The 22,871-nt window shown below is 37.2% G+C and overlaps 1 protein-coding gene across 1 annotated transcript; it reads right to left on the bottom strand.

Annotated features, from left to right (window-relative positions):
- Positions 1-8,254: 8,254 nt before the first annotated feature.
- On the bottom strand, positions 8,255-14,262 carry LOC143542090 (chaperonin 60 subunit alpha 2, chloroplastic-like). The gene is made up of 9 exons (XM_077034754.1): positions 14,141-14,262; positions 13,890-14,070; positions 13,457-13,578; positions 13,174-13,381; positions 12,556-12,701; positions 12,117-12,423; positions 10,876-11,126; positions 10,060-10,260; positions 8,255-8,886 (listed from the first exon to the last, which is right to left on the bottom strand). The coding sequence occupies exons 1-9, from the start codon at positions 14,201-14,203 to the stop codon at positions 8,599-8,601; spliced, it is 1,767 nt and encodes a 588-aa protein (XP_076890869.1). The 5' UTR covers positions 14,204-14,262; the 3' UTR covers positions 8,255-8,598.
- Positions 14,263-22,871: the final 8,609 nt, after the last annotated feature.

The raw sequence follows: 22,871 nt of genomic DNA, 5'->3' as shown, positions 1-22,871 counted from the left end.
ATTACCTTATGACATAAAGCACAACTTATGTGCTTATGTTGACTCAGATGTTGCTGATATAGCTACATTTGGAGATATGTTGGCTTTTCTAAGATGGTCAGTGATACATTACGCCATTACTGTTCAACATAAGGTGTATCTGAGTATTATCAGGTAGTTTTGGGCTACTGCTGAGTTTGTGGAGGTGGAGAATCATATTCGAGCAACGATTAATCAAACTCCTATTACATTTGATGTTGAATTAATTCAGCGTATGATTCGATTTGTTGATAGTTATAATAACCCGAGTGAATTTGACAAGCAACTGGTCAAGGGTTTATTTATACGTGTGCGTTATAGTGGAGACATTGATAAATCTATGTTGAACAAGAATGGATTATGCCCACCATACAAGTATCTTCTCCATGTTCTTATTCATTGCATGAGGGGTCGTCGTGGCGGTCTTGACGAATGTCGACTCAATTTGCAATCAGCTTTTGTAGCTTTAATTCTGAACAAGCCATTTAACTTCTCTGAGCTTGTCTTCGATCATTTGAAAAACAAGTTCAGCAAACGATTCAGTCGAAGAAATTTTTAATTTATCCTCATTTCTTGCAGTTGATTATTCAAGATTTGACACCTAATTTAGCTATTGATCAGACCTTGGTGAATAATGTGCTTCCTATGGAACATATGACGGCGGATACCGTACGTCGAATGTCGCTTTATAGAAAGGGGAGGCCAGCATATAAACGAATGATTGGTCATATAATTAATCAGAATTATGTATGTCCTCCTGATGAACGCTGGATCCATGACGATTTGGATTCCGAGCGTGAAGGGGGAGAAGGTGGGAACAATGATGATGGGAATGATGATGATAATGATGGTTGTGGTGGAGCTGGTGATGCTGCCTTTCAAGAGCAACAAGAGGCAGTAAATGTTGCATTAGCTACCACCATTGCAGCTCAACAAGAATGTAAGAGAAAAGGGAAAGCGGTGGCAACTGGAGAGCCATCTAAGAAACAACGTGTGTCAGCCGGGGCTGGGGTAATTATTGGTGTACCACCACTCGTCAATCAACGCCTCAACGCTCGGTAGTGCCGCCTACTACTAGCACTCTAATGCTTACATTGACGACGACGTTGGTGTCCCATGAAAGACTTGGATTAATTCCGCAAATGGCGTTATCTGAAATACCAAGGCCTCCTGCTACATTATCTACTGTCCCTTCAACACCATCTATGAGGCCTCCTCCTCCTAGTCCTCCTACTCCTCCTTTTTCATTAGAATCACTCGGCCTCAGGGACCAATCCAACCTGTTCATCCATCACTATACAACTTGTCACCAAACCGTCAGACTGAGATGTTGTTGAATATTCTCCACCTTTATGAAAATCAAATGGCAGCCGACCGTCAGAATCAAGAACGTATTATGGAGAATCAAAGATGGATGATGAGTTATATCTCATTTTGTCAGAAGGAGACTAAAGCGCTGCGGGCGATTGTTGAGTCTCAGGGGGTGAAATTGAAAGAACAAGAAGAATTAATCTTGCAGTTGACTTGCAAAGAAGATGCCCTAAAGAAACTCAAAAACGATGATCAAGATCCTGATGAGTCTGGTGCAGGAGGAGAGCCTAAACAATCGCACGGCTCATCTTCCGGTGCTGGTACAAGTGGCGGTGAGGACTCGGGTAAACAGATTATTATATATCAGGATCCAACTGCCGCTAAGCCAATTGAGATGATTGCAGCTAACACTGTATTATTTATGGATGGTTCGGGAGTTGTGAAGAGTATGGTGAATAGGGATGAGATAGATGTAGGTGAGTTTGTTGATAGGTCTCTGACACGGGAGTAGATTTCCATACTGCTTGGGTTGAATGACGATCAGTTGACTGTGTTAGAGACCGAGCCTGATGTCGAGGTGGTGAATGAGGAAGGTATATTGGATGATTCGTCTATTCAGATGAATACGGATTTTATTTATGAAAACGAGGATGTTGAGATGGAAGATGTAACTGCTGAGGAGTATCCTGACTTGTTTCAACACACGAACGTTGATCAGGGTGCTCCTGTGTTTGATGAGCAGACGGTTAAAGCGGCAGAAGATGATTTGGAATAGATTTCTAAGGGAAAGAAGGTTGTGGATACTCGTTTCAGATCGATTGAGAACCCAACTGATGCTGACATTGCTAAGTGGTTCAACTACAAAGCGGCGGGTAAGATTATCAAGGCATATCGTTTTGTTGATCAAGAACGAAAAGACACAGCTGCTGCATGGGTTAAAGAAAACCAAGTGACCTCCTTCAAGATTGTTTCCAAGGTACATGGTGATATAGTTTCATGGTTGTATGATTCCGAGCTTAAAGTATGTATAATCAAATGGGAGAAGGGGATCCAGTACTACGAAACGATAATGGATTTTCTTACCTTACCGCGTTGGGATGTTCGTACCCTCGCGAGATGTCCATTTATCAATCATGGGGGTTACCGGACAGCTGAGTGGTTTCATCAACACTTACTGTTCGAGGTCAATCATGGCTTTAAGTTCTTCAAGCCTCAGGTCCTGAGACGTAAGCGTATTGACGAGATTGATCCAAGGACTGGCTGGAGGAAACTTGTCCTTAAGGTAAAGCCGCCAAAGACGATGAAGCGGGTTCCTGTGAAGACGATGCCCCAGCAGATGCATCTCTCGTTCAACCGCTGGTATTATGACAATCGTACTGGCGAGGCCGTCATTGTCCTTGGTAAAGGATTGAAGACTGAGCTCATCAAGATAATCGACCCGATGTGGTTGGTTAATTTATCAGAGACAGACAATGACGTGCTCCACAGGAAACAGATTCTGATCGAGCGCAATGAAGACTACGACCTGGCTATGCAATTCCAACGCGTTGTGCGTGTTTGTCATGAAAATGGAATCCATAGTTGCAGAGACTAGCAGTCTAAGCGCTTCAAGTAATTTAAAGACAAAGAGCTCAAGACGAGGGGGTGTCTGTTAGTGCACGGTTTTGCGTCTTGAGTCTTTGTAATTATCGTTAATGTTTTTGTTTTATATTTTTGTAATAATTAATTAAGTTATTCTCTAGTTCGTTAATGTAATGTCTAGTTCGCTAAGGATGTTTAGCGAACTAAGACTTAAGCTTATTCCCTCCTGATTCGTTAGGGGATGTTAACGAATCATGGGGTGTTTCGTCTGATTTATGTATGTAACGAAGTAGCCCGAACCAGACCTATCTTCTATATATAGTGAACTCAGTTCACGTTTAATTTAAGTTTTGAGAGTTAATTAACAAAATCCTGTCCAAATCCTCTCTCGATCTTCATCCTAATATTAAACAATCACTAATACATATATATTGATAATGCATAAACATATATAACACTTAATCATACGTAATTATGAGCTAGATCTATAGTTAAAGTATTAATCGATTATACACAGATCTGAGATCTGTTATTGTTATTGGATTGATACACCCGGGTTCCAACATAATCTCTTGTCTTGGTCACCTATATATTATATATAAATATTTATATTTTATAAAAAGTTCAAAAATTAACCCCAAAACGATTAAAACCTCCGATTAAAGTAAAACAACGATTTATCATTTGAAACATTTGTGTCCACGGATCGATACTTGGTTCTTACCAATACTATTCTACATATACGATAGGTACACTTGCCTATTTTGTGTGTGTTTAGTCTTTGTAGAAATCACTTTTATAAATTTAAAACACGATCTTGTGCAAAAGCAAATCATCCAATCTATCACATATTTTACTACCACACGTGCAAGCACATCAATTGTCCTCAGAAGAGGCGTCCTCGGATTCGTCATCCAAGTAGTTCCTTAGTTGTTGCACGCCATCTTCGGCTAAGGCAAACTCCGGAAGCATATTTTGTATAGGGAACACCAGGCTGTCATACTCTTTAATCCGCATATCATACTTCTGCTTAACATCAAGGCCGTGAAGCGGGTGATCTTCAAAAGAACGATTAGTTTGAGCATACACCATCCCTTCTTTGAAGCCCATCAAACGGCCAGTCTGGGAAGAAGCAGTCATCAAGTTAGCAAAACTATCAGTTAGCTCAGAACTCCCTTTAATGTGTCGAATGACCTGACAAAGAAAAAAAGTGATTCGTTAGCATCAATAGCATCAGATGCGTAATGAAAAACAGACAAAAGAAACTTACAGAGTCAAGCCCTCGAGTGAGTAACCACTGTTGATCCTGCTCTGCACGCTCGGCCCAGTCCCGAAGCTCCCGCAACTCGTCAGTCATTTTTTGTTTGCCATTGAAAGCTTTAGTGGCACGGCTTTCCGCTTCTGCACGAGATTGCAGCAAAGAATCATCAGCAACCTGCATTTCAGCAGCGTTTTTATCTTTAAGCTCAGATTGCTCTTTCTGTAGCTTCAATTCTGCTTCAAGCTCCTGGATCCGGTTGCCTTGGCAGGATACCTGGCTTTCTAAAGCAGAATTAGATTCAAGGGCCCGCGCCAAGTCATCCTTTTTCTTTTGGGTTTCAGCACGAGCAGTTTCAAGCACTGAATTTTGCCTCTCGCATGCTTCTTTCCATTGACGGGCAGCCGCAGCATTTCGGTCTTTCTTACCCTTAAGGGCGATTTCGGCATCAGATAGCTTCCACTTCGCCGTGTTTGCCGCTGACCGATGCTCCGCAGCTTCTTTTTTAGCTTCCTCGACAGCTCGAGAAGCTTCTCCCAGTTTGCCACCCATCGTTCGCCATTCGCGTAATATTTCTTGCCCGCATGCCAAGGTGTTGGCTAGCGACGAAGAAAAATCCATGTAAAGATCGTGGCGAGAGCGTCCACGTTGATGGATTCACTCCGTAGGTGGCACACATTGCTTAATAAAAGCCATACATACCTCTGAGTCAGTGAAACGGGACCCATTAACAATGTCCCAGTTGGGAGTAAATAGATGGTAGTCCTCCCCCGGGTTCGCCTCTCCATAATAATCAGAACTTGATGCATGGAGGCGAACTGGGATAGAGGAAGACTGTTGAGGGGCACCTTGTGACGTTTCCCCTCCGGCATCGTGAAATGATTGCCCACACTGAAAATTTCCTCCCCTGCCCTTACGTAGAGGTGAGGAAGTGAAAGAAAATTGTGGAGGAGGGCGAGGCGGGGACTCTTGGGCCCTGAAACCCTCTTCGTTCACAACTGGGTCATCCTCCTGAAAACCAGTAGCGTCCCCAGTATGAAAAAGATAGTCCAAAGAATCATTGGTCCCGGACTGAAGATTCGATCCTTTCATATTTGTCTCAGCAGGAGGAGTAGGAAGTCTATCTTCCCTCTCCTTCTCCGGAGGAGGAGACGGCTGCTTCTCAGATATGGGGGTTGGTGATGGTAACTTGTCGGACGCAGTTTCTCCACCAACAATTATCGGCGGATCTGCACAGTTAAGCCACTTTTAACTACCAATCAGAACAACGAAATACAAAGTGTTAAATACATACCAGTAACCGTCCTCATGCGGTTAGCAAGACTATGATGTTGTTTCTTGGGGCGACGAGTCAGTTGCCTCTTAGTCTTTGGCTCCTTTTCGGTAGCCGCAGAACTTGCACCCGCATCACTTTCCTGGGAAGACCGAAGGGTCCTTTTTCGATATAATTCTGCCAATAGATGCGAGACAGATGAAAACTCATAAGCGTCATCAGCGCTTTCTTCTTCTTAGGTCGCAGAATCGTCACTCGATGATAGAATGATGATCACCCCATCAAAAGTAAGGGCGTTAAGTGGAGGAGGGTTTAGAACATACGCACCTGATTGAAAGGTAGCGTCCGACACTACGGGTTCGGCTCACACCTTTACTGGAAAAAGGAAGTGACCCTCAATCTTTTCAAGAGCAAGCTTGTCCTTCGCATCGCGGATGCTTTTCCTCGTACAACCCTTTTCGTCAAACAGAGCGTTTAACATAGACCCCGGACCTGAAAAGAGAAACATAGAAAGTTAATCAAGTAATCCTCTTATACAGAAAAGAGTAGAGTGAAGGAAAACAACTGACGCTCATCCAAACCAATGAACACAGGCTCCAGATATGGAGATGGCCATAGACGGTTCATACCAGCCCATACGAGGGCTTCCTCGGGGAGCGCCCGCATCGGAGTTGGCTCTGAAACCAGGATGCGGAACCACTCCCGTTCCTCATGGACATCCGTGGCAACTTCTGGGAGTGCCTTATTGGCTGGACGTAGGACCATGGTGACCGGTACCACGTCCTCAGAGATCCAGAAGAACTTATTTCTCCAATTCTTGGAACCCTTCTCGACCTCGTGGCCGATAATCCTGTCAGCTATCGCTTGACATTGGAACCACCCACCCCGGTTGAACATTCGGTAAAATACAGGAAAACGGTCGAGTCGGGGCACCATCTCATGTGCCGTACACACAAATTCATAGTGTCGAATATGCATAACGGCACGAGGGTGTAGTTGGGACATATGTATTCCGTAAGCACTCAACATCTTCATGAAAAACTTGGTCATAGGAAATCGAAAATTCCCATGGGTAAAGTAGTCAGCATAAATGGCCATCTTGCCAAGGGGTGGCAGACTAGCAACGGATCCGGGAGCAGGAAACTCCGGTCCCTATTCCGGTGGGATACCGAAGGTTTGGATCAAACTGTCATACTCAGATTGGTCCCAGTCGATCTCCACTTCATCGATATTAGGTATCAGTGATTGACTAGCCATCACTCCAGTAAAGAAAAATGATGAACATTAAGCAGTTGTAAGGGAAAATCGAATGGTTGGTCAGAGCTTAAGGAAGAAAAAAGCAAGATGATAATCGGAAATTCAAAGTGATAAAACTTCGAAGAGAAGTTAAACTCCACTATTTATACCCATCGCAATTAATGCGATGAGATATGAACAGTGGAGAGAGAACGTCGTGATCCAATCAACGGGCGACACGTCACGCGGGAAATTCGAAAAAGCAAAAAGGTGAACAGTCGGGTACAGTGACAGCCGGCATAAACGTCACATCCCCTGACACACGCGCCTGCAAGCTGTCACATCGTACTATCGAAATGGTTATCCATTACAAAATATCTTCAGCACAACTTGTAAAATTCAGAAAAATCCCCAAAAAAGTATCCTTAAGTCCAAAATTTCACCCGCATAAAATACTTCACGCGGAAGAAACACCGGACTGGGGGGACTTATAGAGGTAGGGTACCAAAAAGACCCAAATACCCTTAAGTACCACCCGCGGGTCAGATAAGAACTCCTCACAAGTCACCCGCGGGACATACGGATCACCCGCTTAACCGTCTAAGGAAGAAACACCCACAAGACGTATGCGGAAACATCCTGGCACCCTCAGAAGTCATCCGCAAGACGGCGTACTCGTCCGCGTAAATGACCATGAGGTAATGCCCAGGACAACTGTCATCAACTAATTACTTTGTAGAAAATTTACCAAGATGCTTTCTTGGGCAATACGTGATCTCTCGGCCAGTTAATGAAGGACACATGGCAAGGCCGTTATAACCGTGCACATGGCCAGGGTTATTTATCATCCTATCTCATAAGGACGCGTTTCCAGGTTGTTATACATGCACATGCAACATATAACCGAACCTGTCATGTGAGGACACGTGTCCAGGTGGTTACGAGAGCATCTTCTGAAAGGGACAGCTGGCCCAATCAACTTCCCACATCCTTTGGCTATAAATACCCTCTCAATCTTCATGAGGTATTCATTCACTCCCACTGTACTCTCACTATATACTTAAGTACTTATCTTCGTCAGGATTGTACTTATTCTCACGCCAGAGGGTGGTTACAGGAAGACCCCCCTCTTGTCCTTCCCGTAACGAGCTCACGGTGTCTTTTTTGCAGGTTCCGGTCACTGGATTTCAAGAAATTAGACTTGTATCGTACTGGTTGTTATCTATATCCTACCCTGTGGACTCATTGGATCTAGAACCCATCAAGGAGAGTAGATTCGTGATTCTTCAATGGGTCACCTTAGGGTTGAGATAACATATTCACGGATTGACCCACTTGCCGAAATCATCATACAAATTGTATCCATTATTGCAAATTTGCAACAGGAGTGCCTTATGCTTCTCGACCTCCGCATGTTCGCTTACTATATATATATTGTATTAATGTATATCTTGGTTTACTTTTTTATTTTAACAACGTTTAAGGAGTTTCAAAAAAAAAAAGAAAAGAGAAGTCTTAATTAGCAGGTTGGATTAATAACTAATAAGCTCAAACAAAGTAAATTTATTCGTGTCAAAAACATTAACTAAATATTATCAAAACCAAACAAGGCGAGTTTAACTAACTTATTTGAATGAGCCAACGGGTTATAAACATTTTGCCATATTGTAAAAGAGTTTATTAAATTCTAATTGTAAATGTCATTACAACTCGATTTTAGCCCAAAATACGCACCCTTGTTGCCTGAAAGCGTCCAAGTTCCGCCACCAACTTCATACACCCACCACCCAAATCAATCGCTTTTCTCGTAAACCGACATACGGCACCAAAAGCTCACATCACAGACAGTTGACTTTTTTATATGCAGTTGACCTTTTCACACCATAAAGTCAAACACAGTCAACATCACCTACATTCTACATCAAGGATGTATTCCAGGAAGAAGAGGTACAGGCGGTTTGGGCTGTTTAACTTTCTCCACCAATATAGCTTGCGTGGTCAATATTATCCCGGTAATCGATACAGCATTTTGAAGGACACACCTTGAAACCCTACATGGATCGATTATTCCCGCCATTATAAGATCCTCGTATTTATTATTCATTGCATTATAACCGAATTCCCAATTTAGTGTTTTCATCTTTTCAACAACCACCTCGCCATCGACCCCTGCATTAACCGCTATCAATCTTGCAGGCGCCTGCAATGCCTGTGATCCATATTCCACAGTTTTACAAAATTATCAAATATTTTAAAAAGGGAGAAGTCCGTATATACCCTTACAAATAGGCTTGTGAATGAATCGAACATTCAGTGAACCGAGAAGTTCGTTCATTTGTTAAATTAAACACGTTTATGTTAGTTCGTAGGCCTAGCTACCGAACATGGAACAAAAAATTTGTTCATTTAGTTAAATGAACATGAACGCATTCATACATTCATTTATGCTCGTGAACATTCGTTCATTTATCTCCGTTTGTTTGAGTTCGTTAATATATTCATTTAATTTTTTGGCCCATTACAGCTTAGTATACTTTTAATATATTTTTACGCTGGGAAATGTTCATGTTACTTTTAATTAGTTTTAGCTGAGTTATGTTTGTTCATCTATATTCAGTTAGATTCGTTTGTTTACGGTTGTGAACCGTTCGTTTATACTGTTAGCGAACACACATAAAACGAACAGAAACATGTTCATTTTCTTAATGAATAAACACGAACAAGAAAACCCTGTTTGTTTAAGTGTTCATGTTGGTTAAAGTTAAACGAAAGAGCTTCTTTTCGTATTCATTCAGTTTGTTTACTAGGCTTACAAACTTTCTACGTATCATATATACCCAAATCAAAATCAAAATATCATATACCCTTTTTAATAAGTTTTTAGCTGATACCAATTTTACCCTTTTACAATATATCATCAAAACAGTCATTTTTTTAAATTGGTTTGAATGAAATAAGTATATACAACTAGCTTTTAAGGGCATATTTGATAATTTAAGTTTGAGTTGGGTATATATGATAATTCACAAGGTTTACAAAATTATTTGATATTTTACGGAATTATCAGAGATTTTAAAACAGAGAATTTCATATATATCCTTACAAACTACCTAAATATCAAGTATACCCAAATCAAAATCAAAACATCATATATACCTTTCTAATGTTTTTTAATTAATGACAATTTTACCCTTTTCAATATATCATCGAAACGGTCATTTCTTGAATTGTTTTTAGTGAAACAGGTAAATTCAATACTTATTACTTGAACTACTTTTTAAGGGCATATATATGACATTACAAGTTTATAAGGTATACACGAACACTCCCTTTAAAAAACTAGCAGATATTTTTAAAAAATTAGTTTTAAGAAAGAACATACCGATGCTATGATGTCGGCCCCACTTTCCTCATCGGAATCTCCCAAACACTTTTTGATGGCGGGAATCTCCTCCAAAAGATGAATATAGGTGGCCCCGCCACCTGGCACAATACCTTCATCCATAGCTGCATACGTGGCATTTTTTGCATCCTCAATTCGTAGCTTTCTGTCTTCTAATTCCGTCTCAGTATGTGCTCCTACCTATAGCCAAAAATAATTACAAAAATTACAACCTTTACAAAAACCGATCCATAATCGAATTAACCGAACCCAAACAAAAAACCGACGGTTTATTTTATGTTTTTGTAAAAACCGGATATTCGATGCAGTTAGCCAGTTACGGTATCGCATATGATTAAAATCACAAAATCTGAACTGAATTATGAATTTTCATTTCTTTATTTTGAAGGTTGAGTGATTTATAAGGATTTAATAAATAATGTAACCCAAATATTTTAGACCCAAATTTATAATAGTCAATTAATCATATTGATTAACAAACAAAATTTAACCCCGAATTTATTATTTTGGGAAAAACAACTCGGACCAAAAATTTCAGATCCGAATAGTAAAACTGAATAAACCAAAACCAAACATCTTTTTAAACACTCAAAAAACGTATTTTCAGTTTTTGGTTCGGTTTGAGCCCAAAACTGGCAACCAACCCATGCACACCCAACTCAGTTAAAACAGGTCATTTTATTAACGGGTTGAAACACACAGGACTGATCCGCAAACACTTAATTTTCCTTTTTATAAACCATACACTTGTTAACTGTGATTACAAAAATAATATTAAAACAGTAACAAACTGACCTTGATAATAGCAACACCACCAGAGAGTTTTGCGATTCGTTCACTAAGTTTTCTTGAAAGATACGAATTATCTGATTCTGAAAGATCCTTCTTTATTTGTGATATTCTTGCTTGAATTTCAGCTTTCATTGATGAGTCAGCAACGATTGTTGTAGAATCACTTGTTATGGTTATCTTACGTGCCATCCCAAGTTGATCAGAGGTTGCACTTTCAAGAGACAGACCCAAATCACCCGACAGAAAATCACCTCCTAAATAATTTTATTTTAAAAGTTGGATTATTATTACAAAAATATAGCTTCTATATTCATATTGGGTAATTGGGTATGATGTATATGTATCACAAAAAGAGTTTTTGGTCAGACTCAACCCCGACCCATTTTGACATGCATAAAAATATTATTTGTTTTTCCATGTAACTCAACCCGGCTCCTAAAAAGGGTTTTCGAATAGAGCCGAGCTTAAACAAGCTGGAACCTTAGAATAAGATTGTTTAAGAATTAAGAAACAATCACGAGCAAGAGCTTCAATTATCGAGCTTGAGCTGGCTCGAGAGCCTAAACGAGCCTATTGTTTATAATAAATTTTATTTAATATATTAAATGTATATTTACATAATAATAATTATTAATAATAAAATTATGAAAAAAAGCTAAATAATATATAGTATGTTATACATAAAAATTATAATTAAAATATATATAGAAATTAAAAAAATGTATATAATAGAAAAAGAATAAATAATAAACAAGGTGAGTTCGAGCTTGAAATACTGCTCACAAGCCGAGCTCAAGTTTTTGAAATAGAGCTTAAAACGAGTCAGGTCTTCACTTATCAAGCTCAAATTGGCTTGCATAATGCTTACCTAAATGGGACTTATTAATAAAATATTTATTAATATAAGAAATGTATACTGATATAGTAATTGTTATGTATAAAATTCTGATATAATGTAGCTAAATAATATATATGTCATGTTATATATAAAATTATAATCAAAATATATACAACATAAAAATAAATGTATATAAATTAACCAAATGAATGAACACAACGTGCTCATGTTCGTTCGTTTAACAAAATGACGAAATAAACAAACTTCTAGCCGAACGATTCACTAAACGTTCGGTTTGTTTGCAAGCCTAGAGCCAAGCTCTCATAAGTTAAACGAGCGAAGCCCATTTACATATGATTAGCCAAAACTTCTGCATTGAGCTAGAAAACAGTAAATAATTAATTACCCGTCATGAGTGCAATATCTTGGAGTAGCGACTTCTTGCGGTCCCCGACACCAGGGCATTTAACAACCACAACCTTAAGTGTACCTTGATTTTTATTAACAATTAGTGTTTCCAACACGGATATCGAAATATCTTCAGCAAATATGAGCAACGGGACACTTAATTGAGTACACTTCTCTAACAAAGGAACAATTTCTTTAACGCTCGATATCTTTTGATCGGTTATCAAAACTTTAGCATTTTCAAACTCCACACGCAAATTATTATCGTTCGTGACAAAATGAGGCGACATGTATCCTTTGTCAATCTGTAGGAAAGTATTCCTGAATAGACATTAAAATATGAAAATGAAAAATAAAAAGAGCATACGTGAAAGTTACTATAATTTTTATTCTGATTTGATATTTATTTATTTTTTAACACTAATCGAATCACTTGCCTTCATTCCTTCTTCAACAATAACAGAAGTTTCACTTGATGATGAAGATTCAATGGATATTATTCCATCGTGTCCGATTTTGTCTATCGTTTCAGCAATTAAGTTTCCAACGAACTCATCATTTCCAGCAGATATGGAAGCAATGGCTGCAATTTTGACGTGCTTGAAAAAGTCAATTTCGGTTGTATTTCATTGGAAATATAAATAAAATAAAGTAAACTGACACTTGAAGCAGGATAAATTGGTAAAACTAGGTCAAAAATCTATTAGCCTGCATTCAAATGCTAAAATTCTACTGGTTTTTGAAATCATTTTTTGCACCTTAGCTATTCACAAAACTTTTAAAAATATGGACAAATAAATGGGTGGGATTTTGACCCGTAAACGGACAAATGTAAACGAACGTCCACATTCACAGATGAACAATATGTTTTCATGTTCATTCGTTTAACTGAATGAACAAAAATGTTTCTTCATGTTAATTCGCATATTAAACAAGCGAACATAAACAAATTCCCGCCAAACAGTTCATTGAATGTTCAGTTTGTCTACAGGCTTACCCCCACCCCCAAATTACCAACACTAGCAGAAAACTTTAAAATACGACAAAGAGTTTACCTTTAATGTCATCCGTTTTAGTGACAGGAATCGCTTTCTTCTTCAAAACTTCAATCAATTCTTTTACAGTCCTCTCCATTCCCTTCTTTAAAGAAATGGGATTCGCCCCAAACGACACCGCCAGTAATCCAGCTTTGATCATTTCTCTCGAAAGAACAATTGCAGTGGTAGTCCCGTCACCAGCTAAATCATTTGTCTTTGTTGCAACCTGTAAATACAATTAATGTGTTAACCTAACAGTTTATGGTCCGGATAGGTTTAATATTATTATTATTATTATTACCTCTTGGATCAACACTGCCCCTGCATTTTCTACTGAATCAGAGAGCTCTATAGCTTTAGCAATCGTGACACCATCGTTAATAACTTTAAGTGATCCAGATTCAGAAAGAACAACATTACGGCCTGTACAAAAACACCATAAGAGATAATTAAACAACAGAATAATATGATCCAAGAATGAACAGACTTTTTTATAGACCAGTCAACAGAAAAGCTAGATTTCCCCCAATTAGTAATTCTGGCTTTTAACATAAAACGTGCAATTTACCCGTCTCTTTATGGTTTTAATTTCTAATGAATTTGTAACTTTGAAAACTTTACAAACCAGCTAAACTATAAAATGGCACCTCTACTAAAGGTTACGTGTTTAATAAAATTTATCTTTTTATCCGGTTGTGCTTCCGCTCTAGGTGGTGACAATAATAAACATATACCTTTGGGACCTAAAGTGACAGACACAGCATCAGCAAGTTTATCAATCCCAGCAACTAAACTTCGCCTGCATTCTTTATCGAAAGAAACCCGTTTCGCTCCTGCTTTCACCATCAATTTCTTGGTCAAACTCTGGTTTCTTCTTCTCCATAACACCACCCCTCGTTGCTTTCGACTCAATTCCTTCAAAATTGAACAGAAATGCACAAATTAGAGACACCCTAAACCCTAATTTTAGGAATAGATGACATACATGAATCGTAGAATTTGCAGGACGGATGAACAACGGCTGAGAATATAAGACAGACGACGACATCTCTCGACAAACGTACGAATTTCTGGTTTTGGGTCGCCAGAGGTTTATCAAGGGTTTAAAGCCCGTTTCTCATCGAGTTTTGGTTTCCTGTTTTTTTTTTAAAAAAAAGATAGTGTATTCATGAGTCTAGGGGTGTTCTTCGGGTTAACCCGATCGGGTTTTGGGTTAATCAGGTCAGATTAATCGGGTTTTCCTTAAAAAAATATCTAACCCGAAAGGTTCTGGTTAGTCGGGTTCTAGTTACGGGTTAATCGGGTTGATCATGTTACTTTATAATCTGAAATTGATTTTTATGTTTGTAGTTCATGGGTTGCAAAATTTCTCATTCCACTCAATTTTCAATTTCTTTCACAAATAATTATCTTATAATTATATATAGGCTTGTAAACAAACCGAACGGACATGAACAAAGGCGTGCCAATGTTGGTTCGTTTAACGTTAAATGAATACGATCACGAACACTTAATCCAACAAATTAATGTTTCGTTCATTAAAAAATGAACATGTTCGTGTTTTTTTATGATCGTTCATATAAAATCTAAACGAACAGTTCACGGACATAAATGAACACAATTAAATAAAGATAAACGAACTTGGAGGAACATGAAAGAACATAAATGAACGCATTTAAATGAACTCAAATATAAATATATTATGGTGATATAATTTTTAAATGCAAATAATATTTAATAATTTTCTGTTAATGTGTGAACGAACATGAAAGAACGTAAACAAACTTAAATGAATGATCATACACGAGTGTTCACGAACATAGATGAACGATTGAAACATTTGTTCATGTTCGTTTGTTTATTTTAAAAGAACTTCTAGTCTAACGGCTCATGAACAAGCAGAAGAAAAATAAGTAACTCCTCTATAAAACTTTCAGTATTGACTTTTTAGTGCTCATTTTACATTTTCATTATTGTATTTGAAGTAAAGTATCATCGCTAATCGGGTTATACGGGTTAACCCGAAACACGATTATTTTTCAAAACTAAACCCAAAACCTGACCCTATTAACAATTCGGGTTATTCGGGTCAACCCGATTAATACTTTTTGATCCTATTTAACCCGACCCTAATTAGCTTATTCGGGTTCGGGTCGGGTCACGTTAATCAAATTCGGGTATTTTGGACACCCCCTCCACCCCGTGCATTTTACGCCACGTGACGCACAGTCATTATTATTTTTTTGTTTTTGAAGTAGTGATTCATTAAATGATTAAATATAAAATTAAAAACTACATTAAAATTAAAAATAAAAGTACCTTACAATAAAAAAAATACATTAAATTAAAAAACAATTTAATAATAATAAGACTAAATGTTGTATTTTTCAAAATTTGCGCTTGCCGAATTGCTTTTAGAGATTGGACTCTCGGGTCATATTCGGATATCTCGTTTGTTAAAACCTCGATGTCGTGGTCCAGTTCCTTCATTTTAAGTACTTCGACGACGTCTAAATTTACTTGAAGACGTTGAGCATCAAGTTCTTTATACCATTGATTCGAATGTTCATTTCTTTGAAATGACTTTCCATTTCGGCATTCAAACCTATTGACGACGACCCCTTTCCCCCTTCCCTTGCTTCTTCTACCCTCGGTCTAGGGATCTCGGCAACATCCACGTAGGGATTCTCATCTTCATTATCGCTTAAGTTGAAGTTTCGAGCATCGGAACTTGGCGTTTCTGGATTAACCGAAGATGATGTCTTAGACCTTTTGTTAGGCCTAAAAATTTCGGTGTTGGTGGGCTGAACGGGGGCCCACTTAGGGTGAAACCTCAGTCGGTTTTTCCAACGGTTAAAGTAAGTGAAGTTCCCCGACTTCTGTTGATATTCTACCAACGCCCTTTCCATGATTTTTGCGTCAGAGACACCGCTACCCCACGTTCGAGTCATCCGAGAGTGAACCGCAGGGTAAGCCATACATTTGGTGTTTATATCGGTTCATTTCGACATTACCGAATATTTTTCTCGACGCGAGTCCCCGCTAAGTTCATGGAACAAATCTTTAATTTTGTACCAAAATACGCCCAATGCTTGAAAGTTCGCTAAAAAATAAAAATATTACAAGTTCAATGTTTGTTCTAAGAAATTTAATATATATATATATATATATATTTAATTAAAAACATACCACACTCGGGATCTTCCGATATCATGCACCACGCCCGAGCAAGTAGTTCACACTCGTCGGGTTTCCACGATATAGTGCTCTTTTGTGTTTCGAAATTGAAACTTCAACATCACTTTCTTGCTTTCTTCTGTGTTTCCCATGCTTCTCATCTTAATATGTTGGAACAATGAAGCACATATCTTGATACTTCCAACTTGATGAAATATGTTATCAGGTAAAGCCATTGTCAAAGTTGAGTATGCTTTGGTCTCAATCTCTAACGCTTTCTTTTCCTTTTGCGAGTATTGAGAAAAAGCTTTTGGAGTAAAACCCGTTGTTTCATTACCAAGCATCGGAACAGTATAAACTTCATCAAGACAATGAGAACAGTCAGGATGAACAGAACCAAGATGTGCATGAAAATGTGGTTCCCACTTGGCAAAATCACTGAATTTCATCAGTCGTGGGCATTTTGAATGAGATCCAATTTCCGCATCAAGGTTTAACATGTGTCCATAAGTACATTCTGAGATGCCAACGCATAAAAACCAGCCATATTATTATTATTTATTATTATTATTATTATTATTATTATTATTATCAATAACACTTTAATTAATACTAAGATTTTTATTCTTTAACTATTAATATTAGTATTATACTATATTAGTATTATTAATAATAATTATTGCTAATATTATTATACTATACTAGTATTATTAATAATAATTATTGTTATTATTATTATTGTCACATCCCCATCTTAGGCCTAGGAGTGTGATCAATAGTTGGTACCCGCATTTGTATATAAATCAGAGTTACGGTTATTAGCGGAAGTCTTATAAAAACATAAGGATCGAAATTATAAATATTTACATTACAAAAGACGAGACGAAAGTCTCGTTTAGTTTTACTTGTTTATAAGTTTTACTAAACCATCATATTTTAATACTCAAACAAAATTATCCGAGCCATCGGATTCTTGAGCTCTTCGTCTTTCAAGCTCTAACCTTGGTTACCTGCAAAATATTAAAAATACGTCAGCAACGAATGATGGTGAATATGCTGACGCTTAAAAATATTTTCTTTACTTAATCACCGCTCGAGACCACGTAAGTCTCGGCCAATCTTGGCTTAGGAATAATCAAGTTAAAACGATATCATCATAAACTCGAGTCTCTACACTAGGTCACCTCAGCAAAACACCGCAGCGTTTCTACATAACTTAGGTACCATAAATATACACATGGTCAGTCTCACTCGGATGTAACTTAGGTCCGGCCCATCGTGGCTGGAGGTCGTGACCAAGCGTGATGCGATGTGCCCACCGCATTCCACATATGTAAGGATCCAGACAAACGTATACTACAGCCTGATGGCTAGGCTTATACTCTTATTTACAATGTTTTTAGAGACACTTAGTCTCATGTAAAGTTTACACATAATCATGTTGACTCGTTTGAAAACAAGTTTGTAAAAGTGGGGCGTATTCACCTTTTGTTTGGGATCGACTTCAAACACCGTCATTGGGTCTTTCTCTTTCTATCTCGCACCTATAGTACGAGTATAACTTTTGTTAGTCGGATACACGATCCGCTTAAGACCTTTAGCCTTATTTATCTCGATGAACCTTTAGTTCAAAATCTCTTTTTACTTCAAAACCTTTAATTTAAAAGTAATCTTTATAAAGCTTTAGTTTATTTATAAAAACCCTACGTTTATTCTTCTTTAAGAAACGTATTCTTTTATTTTATTATTTAAGAATACTCATTATACTTAAATAATATTTTATAAGAAAGAATTATGTATATATTCACATGTATATACATTTATATTTCTTTCTTTTCTTTTCTTTGTTATTTACTTTCTTTTTATTTTGAAGCATCGAGTATAATTTCGACTTAGGGCATTAAGCCTTTATAATATTTTATTATTATTTTATTCGGGCAATAAGCCTACCTTTTCTTGGCTTAATAAACCCTACACACTCAGGTACCACTTCGACGCCATTTTCTTTATCAACCTTCCTTAATCAATATTCCACTTGGGCACGCGAATCGAGACACCAACACTTCACGGCACGCACTTCGAGATGATTGTTGGAACGTCAGAATAGTATCACCTTCTTGATATACACGTCGTCGGGAAATGGTACAAGTATCGAGATATGGCACGATTATCGAGGAGACGGGGTACGTTTATCGAGATGGATTGAGGGCACGTATTACGAGGTATAGAGAGATGTTTTAGATAGAGAGAGAGAGAACTGAGTTGTGAGGTGTGAAAAATGAAATCCTGGAGGTTGCTATTTATAGACAAATTTTTGGACCCCATCGCGATACGCAATGGGTCCCTAGGCTATCCCGTCGCGTATCGCGACGTAGCTCTGCTGCGTCACCAAGTAGGTCTGCCACGTGGCGACACGTGAAAACACGTGGCGATCCGTCTGTCACATGGTGACACGTGGCGACACATAGTGCCACCGTGTGCCACGTGGCACACGTGTCACAATCTGTCAGACAACCCATCGCGGTACGCGATGGGTTTCTTTTCTGATCCATCGCGTAGCGCGACGGGTCAGGAAAACAGATATTACATTTTCAACCCTGGAGTTTGGAAGTTGACAGATTTGGTCCTTTAACTTTGAGATCTTGTCATTTTTGGCTCGAAATTTCCGTGATGTTACAATTATCATCATTAATATCGGTATTGTTAAAGTTTAATTTTATATTATGCTTCAACCAGTTTAAACCGAACCTTCTCGTTTATTGTTTCAAATGTAGTTTCAACTAAAGTTCAAGTTCATTAATATATTATTTATTCGTTTTCAATTAGCTTTCAAGTCGGATTCGTTCGTTTCATTCGCAAGCTTTCTATATTTCGATAATTTATTAGTTCTCGATTCGTCAATCGAGGTGAGTACTTTCATACCCCGTTTTCCATCTTTCGTTTTGGGGTGACATTTCATACTTATCAAACTAAATGCTTTATTTACTTGAATCTTAAACCCACAAACGTGATTGTATACTTTACTTAAATAATTGCTCGATTTGGTGTTCTATGCTTACATGCTTATGTGTTTATCGCTTTTGGATGGTGGAACTATAAATCCTAGACCATTTGGCAACCCCTCATGGCAAGGTGTCATTAACGTAATGTAATTAACGATAACTATAAAATCCTAGACTATTTGGCATCCCCATATAGCTAGGTGTCGCTAACGTAAAACTATTAGCAAAATCTATTTTATCCAAGTTGTTGCTTTTATCTATTGTTTCATATACAAGTTTTGTGGCTTTTTTTTATTACTATACTTATATGCTCAAACTTATGAATTGCTCACCAACCTTTGTGTTGACAAACTTTATTTTATGAAATGTTACAGGTTTGACTTTTGTTGACTCGAGGACTTGACGAAAAACATTACCAAGACCATTTGGATATTAGTAAAACGAACAATATAAATGTTACTTGTATTCAATTTGTTTGTGTGAACGAGATGTGTTGAGTATTGATTTATGAAATAAATGAGTTGATTAAATATTGTCACTTTAAATAGTGTCTTGTGTTTTTGGGCAATCCGTTGCCCCCCGGCATGTTCCGCCGCCTTTGGTTGGGGTGTGACAACTTATTCAAGATACAACATGGATCCTTATATTGTACTTATAAATTATGAGATATAAGTTTTGATCTATTTCTCTTGTTTTGATCATTCTGATATAACATTGTTAACACGATTGCTTAGGTTATCATGCTAGTTAAAGAAATCATATGTTAATGGAATGTGTATTTATAGCCTAATTAAATCAACCAAGGGGAGGTTGTGTGAGTTAAATACAATCACCCGAAGTTGTTAGAATTGGTATTTGAAAAATCGAATTCGATCCTAATCTTTCCACTTTACTAAACTACTTGTCTACTTAAATTGACATTCTTATGGTAGTATGAGATTAAGCAAGGATAGACTTGAAATATACATGCTACTTTATTTTATGTCATAGAATATGTTCACTTAGAAATGAGAGACTATTCCATCATATATTATTAGGGCAAGTTTATCACATGTTTACTTAATAATCATCAAGGAAGAATGAAGTGGATTCTTGATCTTAGATGGTAAACTTCATATAATTGATTTACTCATTTAGAATTTCTCTTCTTGTCACCTACATATTATATATATAAGTATTTCTATTTTATAAAAAGTTTAAAAATCAACCCCAAAATGATTAAAACTCTCCGATTGAACTAAAACGAAGATTCATTATTAGAAACATTTGTATCCACGGATCGATACTTGGTTCTTACCAATACTATTCCACATATACGATAGGTACACTTGCCTATTTCATGTGTGTTTAGTCTTAGTAGAAATCACTTTTATAAATTTAAAACACGATATTGTGCGAAAGCTAAATTCCATTCCAACCATTTTAAACACACCACACACACCACATCAATACACGAAGATGAACTTCCAGCCGAACATTTCGTTAATGTTCGATTCTTTTACAGACTTAAATTAGCATGTAAGCTGATTGGAAATACATATATAAGTTATAATAAATAGCGTATATTTTTAGAGTAGTTACTATAGATATGTTTATATTTATAAACACTTTTAGAAAACTTTCTATATTTACAAGCTCTAATTAACAATACTAGAAGAAAGAATAAAACATAATCCTAAAAGCGTCATATGGGTCACACGGGTGAAAAGTCGTCTGAAGTTTATTGCATTGTGTTTTTGTAATCATGTTAATGGGTTTGCGCAGTCCGACCTAACCTTGACAGAATTTTATGAATACCTTGACAATAGATGAATACTATTTTAGGTCCATTGTATCCTTAAAATATAATTCTTCTGATAAAGAAGATACAACATGTATACACAATTTCTTTGTGATCATGCTTTGTAATGGACTGTTTATAAATGAGTCATAATATCAACTTTATATTTGACGGAAGGAGCCATCAAGGTCAAAGCTTGTATTATCATTTGCTTTATTGAAGTACCATGTGAACTCAAGAAGTTAAGTGACAAGATTCATATTAATAGTTTATCTTCTTTTTAAACTTGTTGGCTTGACTTCGAAAGTCAAAATTCACCTAATAAAACATATATAAAATATTTTAATATTTTTAGGAAACTGGTGGTGGTGGCGGTCGTGGTGGTGGTGGTGACTGTCATGGTGGTGGTGGCAGTGCAATATGTTACATAAGCATGCCACATATATGCCAAATAAGAATGCCACATCATGAAAACTAACGACGTTAGGATTTCGTTAGTCAGGGTTCATTGGTAAAAAAAAATGATAAAAGGTAGAACTGTCATTAGTCATTTCGTTAGAAAAGGTGATGGTTGAGATTATTTAAAACCAATATATTATTTTAAAAGTGGTTGTAAATTGTTATTGACACAATGTTAGATTAAGTAAACTAAGAACAAATACAACTCCCTTCAACAACCTACAAAACTTCCACTTAACAACAAAATTCGTCATAATTAAGGGGAATATTAACTTAGGGTATCTAGTTGTTAAGATGAAACGAATGAATTGATAAAGAAGGCGAGAAAAGAGTTTCTCAAGACGATTTATTATCATTATAGCGTCACTTTCAAATGACGGCTTCCAATTATTACCCATTTTAAAATATAAAAAAGAAATAAATCTACAAAACTTCATAATAAAAAAATTTATGTATAAAATATTAAAAACTTATACATTATTAATAAAAAATAAATTTTTAAAACTTAGTTTTTACATATTTGTTAGTGCACAGAAATTTGACACTGTGGATATGTTATCCTGGCATATGTTTTGGATCAATTATCCTTAGCGTGTGTTCCAGATCCCGTCAGGATCAAGGATTCACAGTACTTATTATTTATTAACGGTTGTTCTCATGTGTAGTCTTATATTTAGCAGGTATAACGGTTAGAAGACTCAGTCTATCCACTAACTTGCAGTCAAGAAGATATTGACGTGTCTGGATCAATTATCCTTCTAAAGAGTTCCAGAGCTACGTCAGGATCAATGATCCTCAGTACTTATTGCTTATTAACGATTTTCCTTTGTTATGTTGATATTTTTGGCAGGTATAACGGCTAATGACCAAGTCAAAGCTATAATCTCGCAATCTAATTAATATACCGCGTGGATAATGAATGAAACAATCACAACTAAGGAATGGCTTGATTGGCGGCTTAAATTAGGGATATTTGTTATTCGTTTCTTGTATATAATGAAGATATGATCAGCTAGGTTAAACACATGTACGAACACACACACTAGAGCAGAAGCAAACATTCTCTCTACACACTAGCTTACTTTGTAATCTCGATCATATACTCCACAACACTTGTAACCACCTTTTATTATCAATATAATCGACGGTGATAGTTTTCACCGTCCGGGGGTATTTTGTGCTGGAGACCACGATAATCATATACTTATCGACCAAAGGTTACCTTGTTGATCATTGACTAAAGTAATTCGACCAAAGATTATCTTATTAATCCTTGACCGAAGTTATTTTACCAAAGA

This window comes from Bidens hawaiensis, unplaced genomic scaffold, assembly GCF_021521415.1.
Source record: "Bidens hawaiensis isolate Kalapana, Puna unplaced genomic scaffold, B.hawaiensis_p1.1 tig00012747_1, whole genome shotgun sequence".
NCBI lineage: Eukaryota > Viridiplantae > Streptophyta > Magnoliopsida > Asterales > Asteraceae > Bidens > Bidens hawaiensis.
The sequence above is the reverse complement of the archived record's forward strand: the minus strand, read 5'-3'. Positions and strand labels throughout refer to the sequence as shown.